Genomic DNA, 18,331 nt, shown 5'->3' on the forward strand with positions numbered 1-18,331 from the left:
GCCTCCAGTTTATTTAAAGTCTGGAATGTGTAGATTTGGGGAAAACAAAATATCACTCTCTACTCTGCTCTATAACTTGTTTCATTGTCTGTTGGTTTGGTATGGGAGCGAAACCACTTATACATACCTATTTGAACCACAGATGAAATAGGCCTAGAAGATAATTTTATATCATTTTACTTGGGTTCTTGCTTTCTCTGAATTATCCATTACTCCATTAGAGAAATCTCACAAATTCCTATAGTTCCATTTATTACTGTTCCAGACATAACTGTAGATTTTCGTTTCTGTCTTTAACCTGTAAACTCTAGTAGTTAACTATTGGACATTTCCAGTTAAGTTGTTCCTCTAACATTTCAAGTTCAGCAGCTCCAAAGTCTAACATAATCTTAATCCAAAACCTGTTTCACTTTCTCATTTCCCTATTTCTTTTAGTTTTATTTTCAGTTGCTCAAGCTTGAAACATTAGAGCAATTTCTTTCACTTTGTCATTCATTCCCCCGTTCCATCAGTAATTAAGGCATGTTTATTTTTCTTTCATTTTCCCCCACAAATGAAATTACATTTAAAACACCCACAGTGCTGCTAATCACAGAGGGAGCCTACAAAAATGTGAATTTCCTTCCTCTCCCCCTTTTCTAGCTGCACTGGCACCATTTTTAATCATAGCCCCCTATTTCAGGTCTGGATTATCTCCAGGGCATCCAAATGGTTCTCTCTTCTATTAACCAGTTAATATTTCCATATGGACCTGACTTACCTAAAAAGTGGAGATATTACTGGAGTTATTATCTCATACGGTTATTGTGAGGACTACATGAAATGCTGCATGCAAAGCATCTAGAAAAGTACCTGGCAGGGGCGGTCTAAGATGGCAGTAGGGGAGGATCCTGAACTCACGTTCTCCCATGAACCCACTACCTCTACAGCTACCTATGGGATAATTGCCTCTGAGAAATAGCTGAAAACTATCCGGATAGCTCCTCCACGACAAAGAATAAAAGGGCCACATCAAGACGGATAAGGGATACAAGGGATGAGGTCTCACCAAAAACTGTACCTCTGGTGCAGCAACCCAATATAGGGAGGGATCTTACAAGTCTGGAGCTTTTCCCAGAGGAGCAAGGGGTTTGTGCCCCACATCAGGCATCCCTTCTGGCCCTTCATACATGCAATGGCATACCCCTGTAGGATCCAAAGGCTATAGGAATCTGAGAAACTCCTTTTAAAGGACTTGAATATGGACTCACTTGCCCCAGAATCTAGCATAAAAGCTTCAGTTTGAGAAATGCCTAGACTATATGTGAAGGGGATTCATGCACTGATCTTAAAACATCTACTGGAGGGGCAGGGACAAGCTGGGACTTTTTCCAGGGATGGAGGCACTGGTGAGCACCATACTTGTAGTCTCCCTCTATGATGCTAGCACAGATAGACAGTCACAAACACAGCAGTGTCCTGCTGCCTTGCTAACACTGGTGGGCATGCCCTGCCTTACTAAAGCTGTAGGCAAGTGTAGTCCACACAAGGAATGCCCCTTGATCACCTGGCTCTGGTGGCTGAGAGGGTTTGTGTTCCAGGGCCCCTTGGGACTTTATCAATGGGAAGGACAGTTCTTGACAGGCTGCCACACCGAGGCCCTGCACAGACAGCACACTGATAATGCACCCCAAGTATGCCAGTGAAAAAGCCCTGTTTATTGGTGCTGAAACTTTAACCTGAGGGACAGGCTTCAGGTTTGTCACACATCTCAAGGCTATAGAAGCACTCTCAGGGAACATAGAGAAATACCATCTTGTGCCCTCCTTTGATCTTGCTACAGCTTGCTGATACCTTCCAGAAAAGAGCTTATACAGTTATCTGAAACCTTGAATTTTAGAACTGTTCCCTAGGAGACCCATCCAGATCTCCTGGTCTAGAGGCCAGCAGGGTTTACAATTGTGGTTCCATAGGACTCTATATTTCCATACTTTAAAAGCTGCTGTCTGAGAAGCTGACTTCCAGTCATCCTGAAACTTGGTACTGACTGAGATCCCCACACTGGAGCACTGGTAGGTCTTGGCACACGCTCAATAGCTGAAGCTTATCAAGAATAAATCAGGCTACTTAGATAATCACAAAGGTCCAAGAGACAACCACAAACTAGGACAAGGTTGAATGATAAAGTTCATCTCCTTCACAGGGTCACTCCTTCAAGACTGGGAGATGTAGCTGTTTCAGCTAATACATAGAAACAAACATAGAGAGTCAAGAAAATTGAGGTGTGGGAATATGTTCCAAATGAAGGAACAAGACAAAGCTTCAGAAAACGACCTTAGCAAAGTGAAAATAAGTAAGCTACCTGATAAAGAGTTCAAAGTCATGGTTATAAAGATGCTTATGGAACTTCGGAGAAGAATGGATGTTCTTCAGCAAAGCAAAAGAAAAATATAAGTACCAAACAGAAGTCATAAAGCTGAGGAATACAATTACTGAACTGAAAAATATACTAGAGGGGTTCAGTAGACCAGATGAAGCAGAAGAACTAGCCAGTGACCTTAAAGACAGGGCAGTGGAACTCATTCAAACAGAGCAACAAAAAGGAAAAATAACGATAAAGTAAACAAAGCTTAAGGGACCTATGGGACAACACCAGGCAGAATTGGTATTCATTTGCATTATAGGGATCCTAGGATAAGAGAGAAAAAGAAGAATAAAAATAATAAATAACAGCTGGAAAATTCCCTAACCTGGGGAAGGAAACAGACATGCAGGTCCACAGATATTCCAAATAAGGTAAACCCAAAGAGATCCATGCAGGGATTTAATTTAATTAACTTTTGCATTTAAATGCAAAAGTTAGAGAGGGAATCTTAAAAGCAACAAGAGAAAAACAACTTGTTTTGTACAGAGGAATCCCAATGAAGCTGTTAGCTGATTTTTCACCAGAAACTTTGTAGAACAGAAGAGAGTGGCATGATGTATTCAACATACTGAAAGGAGAAAACTTCCAAACAGAAATACTCTATCTACCTGGCAAGGTTATCATTTGGAATTGAAGGAACACTTAACCTAATTAAAAGTGTGAGTATAAGCATCCTTGACTTGTTTCTGATCTTAAAGGGAAAGCTCTTAGCTTTTCACTGCTGGACACTAGCTGTGGGCCTATTATATATGGCCTTTATTATGTTGAGTAATGTTCCCTGTGTACACACTGCATTGAGTGTTTTTATCATGAACAGATACTGAATGTTGTAAGTGCTTGTTCTGCATCTACGGAGATGATCATCTGATTTTTATCCTCCATTTTGTTAATTTGGTGTATCCTGTTGATTCATTTGTGGATGCTGAACCATTCTTGCATCCCTGGAATAAATCACTTGATCATGATGTATGATCCTTTTAATGTATTGTTGAATATAGTTTGCTAATACTTTGTTGAGGATTTTTGCATCTATGTTCATCAGGGATGTTGCTTAAATTTCCTTCCTTCCCTTCTTCTCCTCCATCTCCTCCTTCTTCTTCAGTGCTCTACTCTAGGTTTGGTATTAGGGTAATGCTGGCCTTGTAAATGAGCTTGGAAATGTTCTCACCTCTTCTGTTTTTTGGAAGTATTTGAGAAGGATAGGTATTTAAAGCTTTTTTTGAATGTTTGGTAGAGTTTGCTTGTGAAATCATCTGGACCTGGACTTTTGTTTGTTAGGAGTTTTTTGATTCCTGATTCAATCTCCTCATTACTAATCTTTCCGTTCTGATTTTCTATTTCTATAAGAAATAGATTCAGATTCTGAATCATGAATCATTCATTGTATTGGAATATTCTATATTTTAAGGAATTTATCCATTTCTTCCAGGTTGTTCAGTTTTTTGGCATGTAATTTTCCATTGTAGTCTTTTATGACCATTTGTATTTCTATAGTATCAGTTGTAACTTCATTTCTGATTTTGTTTGAGCTCTCTTTCCTTTTTTAGTTGGTAAGTGTAGCTAAAGGCTTGTCAAATTTGCATGGCAACTATAGGCAATACTACTTTATTACATCTTTGAACATTGCCAAGAGAGTAAATCTTTAAAGTTCTCATTACAGAAAAAAAAAATTTTATTGTGATGGATGGTAACTAGACTTATTGTGGTGATCACTTTGGAATGCATGTAAATATCAAACTTATGTTTACACATGAAACTAATATAATGTTATATGCCAATTTTATCTCAATTACAAAAGAAAAATACCTGGCCCCTCATAAGTAAATACTTGCTGTTATTATTTCTTAATATCTTTTACGTATGGCCAAATCATATGGCCAAAACCTCTGAAGATTGGCCTAAAAACACTTACTCTTCAATTAGCCTTTTTTCCTTTTCTTTAAAGGTTTTTTCTTCCACATAATAATAATAACTTTTCATCTCACTAAATTGACAGACAATATATACAGATGGATAGATATAGAAGCAGTTATAGACATGGCTATACTTGGGTTATTATGCACACATGTATTTTCTAGTACTTCAGCTAAGAGATACACAGTAGCTACAGCCACATCCAGCACCCAGATCTTGACTTCTAAATACCATCTACAACAAAAGAATCAAAGTTCTTTGGAGAAATATCTGATTCTAGGACTGAAACAATGACATTTAAGATGAGTCTGGAGCATCTTATAGCACCAGAAAGTGTGGAAATGCTCAAAAAACGAAAGAACAGAGGCATACAAAGGAATACAGGAAGCAACCTGGTGGAATTCACAATGACCGAAGCCGGAACAATATGAGCAACAAAATCAATAAGTGTTTTTGGATTCATATTCACAATATAAAACAAATATACATGAATGCATACTAACATAAGTAAGTGATGCAATAAATATGTACATGGGAGGATTCCCAAATAATTTATGTAGGTACTTCCCCTCCAGGAGCTGTAGCTTAATCCCCAGTCCCTGGAATGTGGGCTGCATTTAGTGACTTGCCTTCCAATGAACAGAGTGTGGTAAGAAAGAAGAAAAGACCTTTATTAAGTAGAGAAACCTGGCAACATTGCCTTAACCAAATGATGAAAGTTAATTTCACCAGTGACAAATCATGTTGATAGCATGTGTGATGAGAAGGGGATTTTACCTCAGTGGTATCTTGTTCTAAAACCTATAATCCCAGTGTACAAACATCAGACAACATCAGACAAACCCTGGTAGAGCGACGTCATACCAAATACCTAACCAGTATTCCTCAAAACTGTCAAGGTAATGAACAATGAGAAAGGATTGTGAAGCCATCGCAGACCAGAGAAGACCAAGGAGATATGGTGACAAAATGCAGTGTGGCATCCTGGAAGGGACCCTGGAACAGAAAAAAAGGACATTAGTGGATTTAATGAAATCCAAAAAAATTTAGAGTTGAATAATAATATATCAATGTTGGTTCTTGGTTGTAACAAATGTAATTTGGTAGTTTAAAATGTTAACAAAAGAGCAAACTGGTCAGGCGTATATGGGAAATTTCTGTTTACCTTTGCAACTTTTCTGTAAATCTAAAATTATATAATAAAATAAAGTTTATTGGGGATCCCTGGGTGGCTCAGCGGTTTCGTGCCTGCCTTTGACCTAGGGCATGATCCCGGAGTCCCTGGATCGGGTCCCGCCTCAGGCTCCCAGCATGGAGTCTGCTTCTCCCTCTGCCTGTGTCTCTGCCTCTCTCTCTCTCTCTCTCTCTCTCTCTCTCTATCATAAATAAATAAAAATAAATCTTTAAAAAAAATAAAAGTTTATTTTTTTTGATCTGACAGGTTTGCCTGCTAAGATCTAATTTAAGATCTCTTTATTTTAAGGATTTGAACATCTATAGTGTAAAATATATATATATATATATATAACACCAAGAAAAATATTCAGCAATTTTAAGTTTTATTTTAAAGGAAATTTTAAAAAAGGAAATAAAATTTGCATATAAGCTATAGGAAGATTAATTTGTGTATATATAAGATGGAATACTAGATTGTTTTAAATTACTTCTATTATCTGCATTCTCTTCTTAGGTCCTTCCACTGGAAAATCAAATGAAAGAATCAAAACGCTTTCCCCAAGCATTGAATATTGGCATGGGAATTGTTACAACTTTGTATGTAACATTAGCTACCTTAGGATATATGTGTTTCCATGATGAAATAAAAGGCAGCATAACTTTAAATCTTCCCCAGGATGTATGGTAGGTATATATGAGTTTCTTAATCCTAGTTTGTATATTTCACACATATAGCTTACTGGTATTTGATATTAAAGGTGTATTTTTGGATTTATGGTTTAAACATTTAGAATTTTTATTGTGATTTCTTATTTGTGTAACCTAGAATATTTTTATACTTTTCAGAGGAGACCGTCTATGATTTTACAGTTTTTATACTTTTCAGAGGAGACCGTCTATGATTTTACAGATTCATTTGGGATCCTTTAAAATGATTAAAAGTTTTTAAAAAATTAAAAATTGTAGGATGTTCCAAATTTGAGTAACATATGAAAGTAAAACATGAATTTTTTTAATATAGACTCACTATAATAAAAAATGTAATACTTGCTGCCAAAAAATCCAACACTCTGGGTTCCTGATAAAATGATAAAACCCATCATTATTAAAAAGACAATATGGTGCATCAAATATTCACTTAAATTTGGAAACCATATTCTGCAAAATGAAGCAATATAGAGGGTTTTTCCTTTTTCCAGAGATTGGTCTCTGGAGATTTTAGAAAGGTATTGGCAGCAATTACCATGGAGATGTCCTCCCTTATTCGTTAAATTGAAGGTAACTCCTTAGCTTTGAAAATACAAAGAAGAAACGTTAAATTGCTGATTTAATTAATGTCACACTGCTCCTTTAGCTGCTTGGATAGAAGTCTGTGAAACTTGAAATGTTTTTGAATATTACATGTTCTGACTGGCTTCCTGTTGATAGTTTGAGAGTTTATCTTTGGGTTTTTCCTGGAGTTGAAAATGCTGCAAGAACAAATCCACAAAGGAAGGCATTTGTGATAGAGAGAATATACGTAGAATAGTTTTCGGGCTGCACATTTGTGGTAGAGAGAATATACCTAGAGTAGCTTCCAGATTGCACAATGGGCACACATGCAGTGGGTTCATTTTTTTTTTAATTATAGTTCTACTTTAGCTATGGCACGTTTTATAAATATAGTATTTCACGATGGGAAGGTGTCAGATATCATACATTTGTTTCAGACTAGAGACATGCCTACAAACAATTTTAAGCATTTATTTCATTAACTTACATTATGGTTGATTATATAATTTTGTTTCCTCCAAATATGCCCCTTTTTGTAGTAGTTTAATACAGGCTAGAAGCTTAAATGGCTTAAGAGAGTCAAGGTTAAAAATTATGGTAGCATGGCATAGTTCTTTTTCTCAAATATTGTATAATATCTAGAAAACAGAGTGGTATTTTTCCCCACTTAGAATAATGGTCAGAATAAATCTGAAGAATAATTTTATAAATAGAACTGACAAGTACTTTTAGTGTCAAATATAAAATGTAGATGGAGGGATCCCTGGGTGGCTCAGCAGTTTGGCACCTGCCTTTGGCCCAGGGCGCGATCCTGGAGTCCCAGGATCGAGTCCCACGTCAGGCTCCCAGTGTGGAGCCTGCTTCTCCCTCCTCCTGTGTCTCTGCCTCTCTTTCTCTCTCTCTCTCTATCATAAATAAATAATAAATAAATGAATAAATAAATAAATCCATCTTTTAAAAAAATGTAGATGGAAACAATCTCAGAATTCTTTTCCACAGAAATATTTGGAGAGAGAAAGGAGTGAAGAGGGGTACACATGCATGTCAAATTGAGATGTTCCTATCCCCAGAGTTAAGAGCATGGTGAAGGAACAGCGGGAGAGACAAGTAGGAAATGCTTTCTGTATTCACAGCTGAGCCTGGAGGGCACTCCACTACCCGTGCATTAACTCTGTTAAATCCTTGCCTTGTTTGGCATCCCCTTCGTGCCTCTCACCTTATCCCTCATTGCTGTGGCTTTACACTTTGAACAGAGCCAGTTGCAAGACTTGATTAAAAAGGGACCATCATCATCTCTAATCAAAGAAGTCACCTGCTTTTCATTTAGAGGAAAAGATAGTACACATATCCTAAAAAACACAAATCTGGAATAAAACAGAAAGCACGTCAAGATAGATCAAATTCCCTCAGAGAACTTGTGTTGGCTAATTCCTTTTCCTTTTGGAGATGAGGCTTCTGTGGCCTACTGTCCATTTATTTATGGCCTCTGCATCCGGGCTGCTTAAATAACAGCCATGATTGAGGAATACTGCAGAGGAGATGCTTGTCCTTTTATAGTGATAGTCTTCTGTAAGATGAGAAGTTTGAACCGGAATGATCACTGGATTATGTCTAAGATTTCTTTCTTGATGTACTATGTATGAGTCTCTTCTTCCCTTCCCTCTTTGTGCTTCAGGTGATAGGCCTAGGAAGTAAGAGAATGTGCAGTATACTCGTTACTCTTGATATAAAAGCCAATGGTGGTCACAAGAGCCGAGGGAGCTCCTAGCTGCTGGCAATGGGAAGCAGTAAAGGGATTTTGATGCCATGTGACTTACATTCTCAGAATTCGTAAGGGGTATTCCTACAAGAAAATACTGAATTAGAAAGTAGCCCCAAGATAAAGCAAGTATGGATTAGAGAGGCTCCAAATTATTAACTATTTATTGATTGAGGTGTCATCTTTTAAAACTAGTTATGAGTAGTAGTATTCAGTGTATCACATTTAGGTTTTGAAGCAAAGAATGTTTTAAAGATGATACTGAAGTAAATTTGCAGCTCTGAGCTAGGACATTAGCACCTTGATGGGGCAGGAATTGCTATTTCAGTTCCACCCACAACCCAAACAGCAGCAGAGAGGGGGGAAAAAGCATTCTCTTGGGAGTCTTGAGAATAGGCTTGACCAAATAGCCTGCCTCAAGCATAGCATCAGCTCATAAAAAGTACACCTTTTACATAATCATAATCTCGATGTTGCTTTTTATATAAAAATAATTCCTTCTCAGAAAAAACGTTTGAGAGAAATTGCTGCTCAGAGCCATCCACTGTGTTTAGCCTGTCCTCTGAGAGCCCCTAGCCCACCGTCACTCCCCAGGAGGGAGCAAGTACTGAGTAAAAAGCAAAGGCACAGTACACTTGCAAGCCAAATAACCAAGAAGAAATAGCCTTTTGAATACTGGACTTAAAAAAAAAATCTATGCAAATAAAGTCATGATAGTAACCTAACAAAGATCAAAGATAATGTTTCTTTCTGTCTGGATTGATATGAAGAATTCTTCATATCACTTTATGTAGATTCTGTTCTTTCACACAGTGCTCTCAGGCTTCGATGTAAGTTCCTATGTACTACTTTAATTTATAGAATCTCCTTACTATCAAGGAGGTCCTAAATAGGAAACGTTTGCATGAAGGGAGTCTGAAGGAAAAATAGGAATGTGGACTTAGGCAGACAGATGAATAGCACTTGTGTTTGAGCATGAATGCCACATCATTGTAAGATCTTCCAGGTGAGTGTATCTAGATTATGTCTTTAGTTTATACGTCTCTCCAGCTCCTCTAATAGCAATTTTGGGAATTTAAGCCAATAAGATGAAGGTTTCTAATTGTGTCATTGTCATAAGGGAAGATTGGAGGAATGGAGATTTGAGGGTAATTAGTATTAATGATGGTATAACAAGTTTACAAGAGGACTTAAAATAGCGAATAGTATTTATTTGGGTTCCATCTTACTGTCTTACTGAGTGGTGGTGTGTACATCATAGGAACAAACATCTTTCTTGTAGTTGTGGTTTCCTTTGTTCAGTTTTGTTGTGTTGCTTATTTTTCTGAAACGCAAGATCTGTTCCATATCCCTTTGTCTTTTCCCCATCACAGTTACCGTGCCTTCTTATTTGGTTCCAGTTAGTGGCTTTTTAACTTTTTAAAACTACAACCCGGGGACCCCTGGGTAGCGCAGCGGTTTAGCGCCTGCCTTTGGCCCAGGGCGCAATCCTGGAGACCTGGGATCGAATCCCACGTTGGGCTCCCGGTGCATGGAGCCTGCTTCTCCCTCTGCCTATGTCTCTGCCTCTCTCTCTCTCTGTGTGACTATCATAAATTAAAAAAAAAAAAAAAATTAAAACTACAACCCATAGTAAGAAAGGGAAACGTTTTATAGAAAAAACCCTTATAGAAATACATGTACACATGTCTGTATGTGTGTTTTCATGGTACACACCACCCACACAAAGTAATACAATAAGTATAAATAAAATGTTACATAAAAACCCATATTTTCTACTGCCCCCTGGTATACTGTATTCCAGTTCGTATATTAGGAAAAAAAAGTATTTCACACTCACTCAACTGATATCACCCACTAATGGGTCATGATTAGAGTTTGAACAATACTGGCCTAGAATGAATTCACATGTGACTCATTCAGTCTGCACACAAAACACGTCTACTCAGAAATATTGAGGGTATTAGATTTTCACACACAAATACTGAGAAGCAGTAAGGTGCTTCTGCTTTCACATGTGTTCTTTGTGAAGCATGTATTGGATAGGAAAAATTCATTAAAAAAAGAGAACCATAGAAGAACAGGGAAAGGATAAGATAAACTTTTTAATTTATTAAGATAAGTGAACTGCTCCTTCATTTTCCCCCCAAAACAGAACAAACCGCAAGTCTAAGTCCATGTTTGTAGCATACAGGAGCTAGGAGCCCAAATATTCTAGGAAATAAAGCTGATGAGTAACAGCAGGTAATCAAGCTATCTCTTAATTTATCCCAGTAGGCAATCAAGGGGTAGAACTCCAAGCGAGGAGCTTGTTACCTAAAATGAAAATATTCAGGCAAGAACGTGCCCACTGAGAGGCACAATAAAAAAGTAGTAAGAGAAATAAATTGAATAAAACTGGGAAAAGGGTCTGGGTGGCTCAGGGGTTGACAATCTGCCTTTGGCTCAGGGCGTGATCCCAGGTTCTGGGATCAAGTCCTACATCGGGCTCCCTGCAGGGAGCCTGCTTCTTCTTCTGCCTATATCTCTGCCTCTCTCTGTGTGTCTCTCATGAATAAACAAAATCTTAAAAAAAAAAATGGAAAAAGAAGGTTCCTGTCTCCTGGACTATTCCCTCTGTTCTCTCCCTCACAAATTCTGTGTGGTTGTTTTTATGTTTGTTTTTTTCTCATTAAGTTTTGTTTTAATGGATCTCAAAATGCTATGACAGACTTACCTCCTTCCAATATTAAAGTTACCTGTAACCGGGAATCTTGGCCCAAACTGCCCCTGACTTTCCTCATCAGAATGACTGTCCTTAATCATATTAAATTCAAAATGAAGGGCATCTAACATATTTATTATATGCCTTATGTCCCAGCTCCTGTTCCAGACAGTAGAGAAATAGCAGTGAGCAGATGGAAATCTTTTCCTCATGGTGCTTATAGTCTAGTGAACATGCTCCAGAGTGAGTGGTTCACAGCATTCAGTCTAGTTGTAAATACTAGATAACCCTCATTGTGTTATGTTTTGGCTTAGAATGAGGGAGGTTCCTGGTAAGGACCATAGCTAGGCCTCAAACAGACTTCTTGCTTCTTAACAAAACTAAGCTCAAGAATTTTAACGTATCATGAAGGGTGAGTTATCAGTAGCTTCTGTATTCAACCTAGAGAGAAACAGAGTCACTCAGCAGGTTGGCTTTAAAAAATTTAAGATATTCATATCTGTACATTTAGGTTAAATATTGTTTTATTAGGGGGCACCTGAGTGGCTCGGTCGGTTCAACATCTGATACTTGGTTTCAGCTCAGGTCATGATCTCAGGGTCGAGAGACTGAGCCCCATGTGTGGCTCTCCACTCAGCATGGAGTCTGCCATGAGATTCCCTCTCCTTCTCCCCCTGCCCCCTCCCACTGAGGTTCTATTTCTCAAATAAACCTTTTTTTTAAAAAAAAAAAAAGTATTAATTTGTTAGCCAATGTGGGGAAAAGAGTAGCAGCATTGCAAATTTTGAAATCCTGTGTTTTAAAACTAATGTTTTCATTGAACATTTAATTGTCCCCCCTCCTGCCCCATAATCTGATTTCATATATTGATGGCTAAATAATTATTTTAAAAATACACTTGTTTCTTTTTTTAAAAAGATTTATGTTTTTAAGTAATCTCTACACTCAATATGGGGGCTCAAACTCATGACCCCAAGATCAAGAGCCACATGCTCTACTGACTGAGCCCAGCAAGACATCCCTCACTTATGTTCTTTACTAAGATACTAGATGTCTTTGCTACCGGTATAATAAATTTTGTTTTCAAGCAAGAATTATTTTATTTTTGAAGTATATTTGTGGTCTTAAGTGGATATAGTTCTTACGAATTACCTACCCATACCCATTTCTTATTATTAATATTTACTTAATGAGTATTTCTCACCTTCTGTGTGCCTTAGGGAGTATACAGAGAGGAATAAAACACAGTCTCCAACTTTTAAGAACTTTGGCAGTGAGTTTTAAAATAGTTTTTCATGGGCCTTAAATATTATTTAAAAGTTGTTTATGTTCTTTTGTGTCTTCAAAACAAGTTCTTAGAACTTTAAGAAAGTTTTTTATCCCTTGGAGAGATAATTTACAGGGTAGATTCTTGTTTCAACTCTTCAGTTTTTAAACTGAGTACATAGCTGCCTGCTTAAAACCAAAATGAGGGGCAACCTGTGTGGCTCAGTGGGTTAAGCATCTGCCTTTCAGCTCAGGTCGTGATCCCACCATCCTGGGATAGAGCCCTGTGTGCTAGGCTCCCTGCTTGGCGGGGAGTCTGCTTCTCCCTCTATCCTTTTTCTCTGCTCATGATCTCTCTCTCACACATTCTGTCTCAAATAAATAAAATCTTTTTAAAAAATGTGCCAAATGCTGATAATATCTATAGAAAAGTTGATTAGAGAAAAATAGAATGATTGAAAATATAGATGTCAACCATAGAAACTAGTAGGTTCTTAAAACAGAAAAGTCAAAAATAGAACAATTGATCAGTGCTTTTCTTAAACACCTTTATTTCTATATTACTTTTCTTTGATAATTAGCATATATATTAGCTTTTAAAAGACTCATACCATTTTATTTCCCATTTGTACTCTGTAATACCTAATTAATATTATTGACTTGCTTTAGTAATAACCAGATTCTTAGCCTATATAACTTGTTTTAAATCGATAGAAAAGTAATTATCTTATATGCATAATGATGTATTTTTAAATATATTGTTAACTGTATTTAAAAACCTGTAAGTTAAAATACAACTAGAACAAAAGGAATGTACTAATAATAAACTGATATTCATTTGTCTACAATTACATATCAAATTATATGAGGCAGGAGTCTTGGAGTTATTCTGTGCATTGCAGTAACTTGACCATTTATATTTAGACTTTAAGCCTTAAAGCTGAGAAATCTATCCTGAAATCGTTTTAAAATTAGTATTTTATTGTTGCTAGCCCTAAGGGGTTCCTTCTTTCTTTAATTATGTTTGTGATATTTTCAAATCTATTTCAACTCAACTTTTTTCCTTTCTTTTACTCCTATGAGGCATATATTATAGGAGGAGACTTCAGGAATTCCTTCATGCAGGGCCATAGTTTAGAGAACTGTTGATAATCTTTGCTACGTTAGGTCTTAAGACACCAGAAATAAGCATAAAGTCCAATGTTGGCCTTTCTTTACCAAAAGTGGAATATTTCATGTCACTTTAAAATGATTTTTTCTTAAGAAAGAAACACCCTTCCTTTGCATAGGCCTTGCAGGTGGGAAAGCAAGACTCTTAAGGGAAATTAGGGCTCTTGAGGAAATTTCTGCCTCGAGAGGATGTGTGTGTTAACCACAGCCCCAGTACAGCGGAACATTCAATCCATGGTCTCTTGGCCAGTTGTTTCCTAAAAGGATACAAGAGAAATTTTTTTTTTCTTTTTAAGCTGTTGTAAATATTCCAAATTTCAAAAAAAACAACATAATTTATTATCTGTAACCCAAGAGAGTAGATTCTTTTTTTTTTTTTAATTTTTTATTTATTTATGATAGGCACACAGTGAGAGAGAAAGGCAGAGACACAGGCAGAGGGAGAAGCAGGCTCCATGCACCAGGAGTCCGACGTGGGATTCGATCCTGGGTCTCCAGGATCGCGCCCTGGGCCAAAGGCAGGCACTAAACCGCTGCGCCACCCAGGGATCCCTCAAGAGAGTAGATTCTATAATGTTCTGAGTCCTGTGATTCTACATTTTCTGTCATTATCAACATTTAAAACGTATTATTTTGCCAGACAAAAGGAAGTTAACCAAAGTCTCTATTCAGACGTGTATACTGATTGTGACAAGATGTCGTCTACAATGGAGAAATCTAAAGATATTTATAAAACTGAACGTTGCTGTACTGTTGTGAAATACTGGGCATCAACCCAACCTAATAAACTTTATTCCCCTATTAATGTAACTTTAGCATAGGTGGAATTCCTATAGAATCTGGAGAACTTTTTAAGTTAAAACCATTTAGATGCCCTCCTTTTGGACCTAAGAACAATGACATTTTTGGAACTAATGACATATATACCAAGATTTTTAAGCAAAGAGAACTGTAACTCCGAGTCCAATGTGAAGTTTTCTTCTATATATAGATCAATAAGTTTTCAAAGAGATACAGGATGATCAGTTATTGAAAGAAAGCTGATAAAACATTAACTCTTCATGGGACACAGCCTAGCCTTTAGAACACTGGTTTAGCCTAAAATAGAATCTTAGCAATAATATTCCCAAACCTTTGCATTGCCACATGCAAGCTCTCTAGGCTTGTCAAAATGAACTGTTCACCTGTCATCTAAAAATTGAGTAGTGATCCGCTGGATTTATTTATTTTTTAATAAATAAGCATATAATTGGTAAGATATTGGCCTAAGTTTCTTTTGGATGTCTTGCCTATCTAAATATTACAGATAAAAGAAGAAAGCCAGATTCATGTTAAGACAACAGTGTGGGTGAACATGGAAGGTATTATGTTAAGTGAAATAAGCCAGGCAGAGAAAGAAAGATACTGTGTGGTATTACTCATAGGTGGAATCTAAAATTATATATATATGCCTGGGTGGCTCAGTTGGTGAAATGGTCAGCTCTTGTTTTCAGCTCAGATCATGATCTCAGGGTCCTGGAACAGAACCCCAGGTCAGGCTACACACTCAGCAGGCAGTACTGCTTGAGGATTCTCTCCCTCTCTCTCTGCCCATCCTCCTGCTCACATGCACTTGCTCTCTCTAAAATAAGTTTTTAAAAAAATTTTAAAAATATGTAGAGCTCACAGAAGCAGAGTAGATTGACAGTTGCCAGGGGACTGGTGGATGGGGAAAAAGAAGAGAGTTTGATAGAAGGGTGCAAACTTTTAGTTATAAAATGAATATGTTCTAAGGATCTGATGTATAATGTAGTGACTATTGTTGATAAGAATGTAGTGTATAACTGAAATTTGCTGAGTAGAACCAGTGTTCTCACCAAAAAGAGAAAAAAAAAAAAGCAAATATGTGAGGTGATGGATGTGTTAACTCGGTAGTGGGAATCCTTTCCCAGTGTATACTTCTATCAAATCATGTTTTACACCTTACCTATATTACAGTTTTGTCAGTTATACCTCAATAAATCTGGGGAAAAAAGAATGACTGAATTCTGAAATATTTTTTAACAGGTTATATCAATCAGTGAAAATTCTATATTCCTTTGGCATCTTTGTGACATATTCAATTCAGTTCTATGTTCCAGCAGAGATCATCATTCCTATGATCACATCCAAATTTCATGCTAAATGGAAACAAATCTGTGAATTTGCAATAAGGTCCTTCTTGGTTAGTATTACATGTAAGTATGACTACATATTTATATCATAATTTTTTTCTTGTTGAATTTCATATAATGAAGCTATTTAAAGTATATTTTTTAATATTTTAAAAACAATTTTATTTATATAGCTGAGATACTTTCTGGGTTAAAATTTTGTTATTCTATTACTGTAAAAGAAAAATATAAACCAGATATTATCATGATTAAAGGAAATAATCAAATTATTATCTGGAAAACTACATCAGTGGTGATTAAAATATAAGTATATTTAAATTAGATGCATAAGGGACTCATTGTTGATACACATTTTACTTGGGTTTTAGTTTTCCTCAGGTTTTTTATTTCTGCTAACTTATATATTTAACAGTTTAACTCTCCATGACTACCTATAGAAATGGGTTTGGTTTTGTTTTCATCTTTAATAATTTCAGTGGCTAATTTTACTTATTATTTAAAGCAATGTGTGCAATCTTGTCTTAAGGTTTCACATTATAAAATGCTTCCACTGGAGAGCACTAATCACAGAGACCTATGGAAAAGCTTGGTTTTGGTTGGAAATAGTGGGAGTTTTGAGGTCACAGCAACCTGATGATTCAAACCTGCCACTCACCTGCTGGTGTCTTTAGACAGGTTACATACCATCCATAAGCCTCTCTTTCTCAACTGTGAAGTTCATGGCATTTTTATAGAGTTTAAGAATATTAACAAAGTAGCCAGAAGTTATCATTGTCACATTATTACTGTAACCAAAAGTATAAGATGACCATAATCCTGAACAAACGATTACCTTGAATGATACCAGAAACATTGGAAATTGGTCAGCTTTCTGTGCAAGATAGGAGTAACCATCGTGGCCCAGTCAAGGCAAGAGAATGAGAGAGCTGGGAATTCAGGCCAACTTATAAATACCAGTGAACATCTTAGAGTGGAGCTTATGGCCTAGATTTAAAGAAATGGCAAAGCTGAGAAAAGTAAATTAAACCTACTTTCCAAAGTAATCATTTAAATGAGTTATAACAACAATAAGGTAAATCATATTGAGGAGTGAAGACACAAGCCCCTCCTAGGGTGACTAATAAAACATTCAGTGGGAAAAAGTTATTTTAAGACTTTTTGAAATACTTCTTATGCATTGTTTTTGTTGATATTTTGACAATTGTACTAAATAAAAAGGCTAATTTCATGAGTCCTTTTATCATAGATGTAAGACCATTCTATTCTGAAAGTGTATCTCCTTTTAAAATTAGTTATGGAGGTTCACTTGAAGGAGCTTGAAGAATATTAAAGGGATTTAGTAACTTGGGATGTTTCAGTAACTTCTCCCACTTCCACGCTTTATTATGTCAAAGCTACCCGTGTGCTGAGGCACAGACCACACCACACATCTGCTACTGCCAGTTTATTCCCAGAAGCCTGGGCCTTTTCTCAAGAGCTGAGTTCATGGCACAGAGAATGGCCAGTTTTTCTTCACTTCTCTCTTTTAGTTAAAAATAGTTAAAGCTATTCAGCAGCATATGAGGGTTGTATTTACATCATGCTTTGGACAAAGAGAACACAAACCAGGTTGTCTTCCCTTCTACTTCACTGGGATACATCATTGGACACTGAGCCTCATTTGAGTCTTTGGCACATTCTTCCAAATTAAAGTAAAAGCCAGCTGATATGCATGACAGGACTGTTGTTTATCTGTTCATTAAAGCACTTGAGGAGAGGGCGGGGCAAGATGGTGGAGGAGTAGGGTCCCCAAGTCACCTGTCCCCACAAACTTACCTAGATAAATTTCAAAACATCCTGAACACCTACGAATTCGATATGAGATTTAAAGTGAGAACAGCTGGAACGCTACAGACAGAAAAGCTTTCATTTCTAACAAGGTAAGAAGGCAGAAAAAAAAATTTTTTTTTAAAGAATAAAGTGGGAGAGGGGAACCACAAGTAGCAGGGCTAGAGCGGAGTGGTAAAAGCCTCTAGGGCAGGAAAGCCCAGCCCTGGGGAAGCAGGAACTTTTAAAATCCACACCAGAGTTTTCCATGAAGGAAAAGTGCTCAGCAGGGAAATCCGGCACAATCACAGGAGGGGCAGTGAGGCCTAAAGATTCCCAGACTCACTATAAGAGGAGGGGTGCCCAGGGGGAAGCTTACCACAAACCGCAGCCCAGTAAACAGCTGGAGCCCCGCAGCCCTCAGGGCATTTGGGAGAAGCCCATCCGTTAGGCGGCCCTGGACAGAGGTGGCTGTACCCTATTACCTTCAGGACAGGCAGTCCACAGGAGTGTGGGTCCAGTGGCACAGAACCCCAGATTCCAGGGCGCCCAAATGGACAAAGCAAGCAATCCTGTGTTTCCCTCAGGACAGGCAGAAGTGGGGAGGGCACAGGAAAGCAAGAACTCTCCTGCTGCTGGGTGCCCTGCAAGCTGTGCAGATCAGGGCACCCACACCAGCCCCCAAAGCATCTAAGCCAGTGCAGACT

The 18,331-nt window shown here is 37.4% G+C and overlaps 1 protein-coding gene across 1 annotated transcript in view; it reads left to right on the forward strand.

Moving 5' to 3' along the window:
• The window catches only part of SLC36A4 (solute carrier family 36 member 4), a 63,281-nt gene that overhangs the window by 30,513 nt on the left and 14,437 nt on the right, over positions 1-18,331 (forward strand). Inside the window, exons 9-10 of the mRNA XM_038568331.1 lie at positions 6,009-6,178; positions 15,712-15,881. Of these exons, the coding sequence (XP_038424259.1) occupies positions 6,009-6,178; positions 15,712-15,881 (340 nt within the window). The remainder of the gene's footprint in view (positions 1-6,008; positions 6,179-15,711; positions 15,882-18,331) is intronic.

Source organism: Canis lupus, chromosome 21 (genome assembly GCF_011100685.1).
Source record: "Canis lupus familiaris isolate Mischka breed German Shepherd chromosome 21, alternate assembly UU_Cfam_GSD_1.0, whole genome shotgun sequence".
Lineage (NCBI taxonomy): Eukaryota > Metazoa > Chordata > Mammalia > Carnivora > Canidae > Canis > Canis lupus.